General features: G+C 39.4%; 1 protein-coding gene across 1 annotated transcript in view; it reads left to right on the top strand.

Moving 5' to 3' along the window:
• The window catches only part of LOC104525818 (ribonucleoside-diphosphate reductase subunit M2), a gene marked incomplete at its 5' end in the record, with an annotated part of 4,498 nt that extends 625 nt beyond the window's left edge, over positions 1 to 3,873 (top strand). The window contains 6 exons of the mRNA XM_010169077.1: positions 7 to 121; positions 1,254 to 1,348; positions 2,119 to 2,252; positions 2,694 to 2,798; positions 2,934 to 3,047; positions 3,444 to 3,873. Coding sequence (XP_010167379.1) covers positions 7 to 121; positions 1,254 to 1,348; positions 2,119 to 2,252; positions 2,694 to 2,798; positions 2,934 to 3,047; positions 3,444 to 3,596 — 716 coding nt within the window. The remainder of the gene's footprint in view (positions 1 to 6; positions 122 to 1,253; positions 1,349 to 2,118; positions 2,253 to 2,693; positions 2,799 to 2,933; positions 3,048 to 3,443) is intronic.
• Between the last annotated feature and the right edge of the window lie 435 nt (positions 3,874 to 4,308).

Below are 4,308 nucleotides of genomic sequence, written 5' to 3'. Positions count from 1 at the left end.
GTCAAGAAGTACAAATCACAGAAGCTCGATGTTTCTATGGCTTCCAGATTGCCATGGAAAACATACATTCTGAAATGTACAGTCTTCTTATTGACACCTACATTAAAGATTCTAAAGAGAGGTTTGTATTGCTTGATGCTAAAAAGTTTGAAACTCTTTCATTGTTGAGATTTAAGTGATATGTATCAGTCACTCTCTGACTTTAGGGCTAATTTTAGGATTTATATAAAATACCACTGCTGTTTAAGAGCAACTTCAGACTATTTTTATCCCCTGTAGTGTGTGAGCAAGAACCTGCTTAGATGAAGAGTGACAATGAAACCACTTAATGTGGAAATACGGGAATGAAACTATGTAAAAGATTGAGCAGTCGAGTGAGGGCAATGTGTTAAATTACAGTAAGAGCTCATATGGAGGACCCCTGCACCCCCTAGAAAGCTATGTAGGAAAGATTCTCTGAGAATTATACCACTTGTATTAAAATGTCATCTCTAAAACTCAGCACATTTAGTTAACAGCTCGCACTTTTACTTATCATGTGCTGCCCTTACTTGACTCTTTTGCTTGGGGGGGGAGCATGTTGTAGTTGCTAAAAAGTCGCTTTGTGGTATCTTAAAACTAAACGCAGTTTTACTTATCATGTGCTGCCCTTACTTGACTGTTTTGCTTGGGGGGGGAAAAAAGCATGTTGTAGTTGCTAAAAAGTGGCTTTGTGGTATCTTAAAGCTTAAACGCAAGGCTTTAAGCAGTCCAGACTTGGAGTTATTTTGGTGTTGTATTGTCAGGCCAACGTATTGTTGAAATAAATGTAATGTGCAATGCTATTTGCAGTCTATAGGTATTTAATTGCTGCTACTTCGTAGAAAGCTGACCATGTCATACTCAGAGATGCTTAATTCCAATAAGTGTTTAGGGAAGAATTCCTTTCATGAGAGCTTTGGTGCCTTGCCACTGGAAAGTGGAAGCTGGCTAGTTTTGAAAGCCTTGTTCAAGTACAGTACTTGATGAAACAGTACTCCCCTCGATATTGTCAAGGGAATTCATGTGAACTGGTGTTGACGTGATGGGAAGGTGATGAAAAGGTAGTTGGTGAGCACAAATAGAGCTAGATTGGTGCAAAATAAAATAGGAAAGGAGACTTAATTATTAGGGTGAAGGTGCAGAGCACTTGTAAGTGAACAAGACAATCTATGGCTATGAATATTGTACTAATTGTGCTGATGTCCAACTGTAATTAGTTTTATCCTTTGCAGGGAATTTCTTTTTAATGCCATTGAAACATTACCATGTGTTAAAAAGAAGGCTGACTGGGCCATGCGCTGGATTGGGGACAAGAAAGCAACATATGGTGAGTGCATCTGGAAACAGTGAAATTTCTTCTGTAGAAAAGATGGAGGAACCACCATTTCTCCAGACTTCACAGTTCACAGGGATTATTGTTCTTGCAGACAGAGTGTGTGTTCTCTGGTATAAGATACTCGTATAGCTCTGGAGACAAAGAAAATAGTTTTCATCTTGCAAATGAGCTCCTGATGCGAATCTCTGTAAAACTGCTGGCGTTTTGAGTAAGGGTAGCTCATGTGGCAATATTCATTTGCCTGACTGTATGTAAATTGCTGTTATGTATCCAGAACTGTACTGGCCATCTTATCTCCAGCAGACATGTACAGTTGGAGGCTGTAGCTCCTCTGCCTTACTCATTCTTGATGTCTCACTTCAAAGGTGAGATGAGATGATACAGGTCATTATATTTCACTAGTATTAAAGTGCTCTTCATGGCCAAAGTTTCTTACTTAATCAAAGATGAGCAGACACTGACTGCTAAAATGACTGTTCTTTTTCAGTGTGCATTCTTTGAACAAGCTTGCTATTGATGGTTAACCTGGGGGAAGGAGCCTTGGCTTAGGCTACTTACTAGCTACTCTGATTAGTTTTTACTTCTCATGTTTAAAAGTATTGCTTAATGGCTAGAAGCCTTTACTGTAATAGTTTTTAAGATAGGGTATAGCACACTTAGAAACTTCATTTTCCTTGGAGGATGCAAGGTCTATTTGCACCTTCTGGTATTAATCCTCTGAAGTTTTCTGTGTGGTGTTACTATCAATCTTTTCTTCACAGGAGAACGTGTAGTAGCTTTTGCGGCAGTGGAAGGAATCTTCTTTTCTGGCTCATTTGCATCAATATTTTGGCTGAAGAAAAGAGGCTTAATGCCTGGGCTCACTTTTTCTAACGAACTCATCAGTAGAGATGAGGTATGAATCAAACCCTAGTAGTTAAGATGGTAATGTGCCACAATAGCTCAAAGTAATGATGTTCAGTAGGAGCCTGTATTTTAAAACAGGAGTATGTTTAGAAACAGGCAGTCTGTAATGCTCACTAAAGCGTGTAAACACGTGTCATTGTGGATCTTACAGCAGAGAATGAATGAACTTGGCATTTTACTACCTCTAAAGCAGTTTGAGAGTTCTCACCAACTCTTGCACTCACTGCACCTTACCATTTGGAGCAAGTGTAGCTGGTACTGGCTGAACTTGCTTATGCCTCCTGGTTAGGCAGAAGGTTGTCCATGGACAACACTAAATAACATGGCAAGTGCAAAGACGGTGCCTAGATATTGGCTATTCTGTGCTGCTGATTTGAGTGGCTCTTTTAAATCAGTGTTCCTGGAAAAATTTTTTGAAACTTCTTTCCAGGGCTTGCACTGTGATTTTGCCTGCCTCATGTTCAAGCACTTGATACACAAGCCATCAGAGGAGAGAGTAAAGGAAATCATCATGAATGCTGTTCTCATCGAACAGGTAATTGTCTGCTCCTTGTTTAGAAATTTGATCCAAATTAAGCAGAAAGCTGGGGAGCTGTTGGTTATAAAATTAACCTGGATGGTACAGAGTGAATACCAGTTTCTGTACATAAAGTGCTTCTGTTATCTGCAGGAATTCTTGACGGAGGCACTGCCTGTAAAACTGATTGGCATGAACTGCACTTTAATGAAACAGTACATAGAGTTTGTAGCAGATCGGCTTATGTTGGAACTGGGATTTAACAAGGTAAGGCTCTAATACACTGAATCTTTCACAGGGAAAAGATAATATTAAATTTAATTTACTCCAGAAACCCAAAACCTAAAATGACTGCAGCAATATTTGTGTAACTTGTAAAACCATTTAGCAGTCCTGCTGCTAGGTACTGTTTGGAGACCTGCAGAAGGAAAAGCAAAAGGATGCTGTGGAAAAACAGCTATACAGGAGTTGCTGTGCTTCTGTCTGCTGCAGCTGAAAGACGGGAACAAATAGAGTAGAGAAGACTCGGGGGAGATATTTTTGTTCACTGCATAGTAAGCCTGCTGATATTGTCACTAGGCTCCTTCCAGCTGATCTCTAATGCTCTCACGTATTCAAGATGTGAGCCCCTGTAGTGACTATAGAATTACCTTTGCATTTCAGATATACAAAGCAGAGAATCCTTTTGACTTCATGGAAAACATCTCTCTGGAAGGCAAGACCAATTTCTTTGAGAAGCGAGTAGGTGAATATCAGAGGATGGGAGTCATGTCGAAGCCCACAGACAACTCTTTCACCCTGGATGCAGAATTTTAAATGAACTGAGACCATATGAGTTAGTGTGTATGCTCCCCTGTTTACAGGGAAACATTAAATATATTGAGTCACAGTGTGACTTGATTCCTGTACTAAAATCCCACTCTTAAAGTGTGGTGATAGTGGTACTTTTCAGGAGGCTAGTGTAGCTCCAGCAGTAAAATCCCTTTTTATTAGACTTTGCCAATGGTGTTAATTCATAGAATGTTTAGTTGTTGCTCTTGGAACATATGCTACTCCATTTTGTGAAAGAAACGGGCACCTTCCTTCTGCAAGACAGGAGGTTATGGGCAGTGACCACTAGCTTCTGCTATTCCCCCCATAAGCAAAGGAGCAGTTGAGAAATTCTAGCCTTAATTTCACTGAATACTCTGCAGAAAACTCTGGAGGCAACTACAGGACCTCACTGCTTTCTTAGCAGGTTTTAAGTTTACCTTTTTTACTATTGTTTTAATAGTTTGTACATAAACCTGGCACTTTAATGTTTTAAATAAAGAACTGTCTTGTAATACTCAACAAAAAAATGATAAAATGCAAGTCTAAGTCTTCAGACTTCTGCAACCTAGCCTCTCATGACTTGGTGTTCCTTTTGGACATGGAACTTAAAAATGGTGCTGTGAATCAAACTATATTGATATCTTATTGAAGAACAGGAAGAAACTTGGTATGGAAGGTGAAGAACTTAATAAATTTGATAGTCTGGGTATTGAAA

This window comes from Antrostomus carolinensis, unplaced genomic scaffold (genome assembly GCF_000700745.2).
Source record: "Antrostomus carolinensis isolate BGI_N321 unplaced genomic scaffold, ASM70074v2 scaffold27945, whole genome shotgun sequence".
NCBI lineage: Eukaryota > Metazoa > Chordata > Aves > Caprimulgiformes > Caprimulgidae > Antrostomus > Antrostomus carolinensis.
The sequence above is the reverse complement of the archived record's forward strand: the minus strand, read 5'-3'. Positions and strand labels throughout refer to the sequence as shown.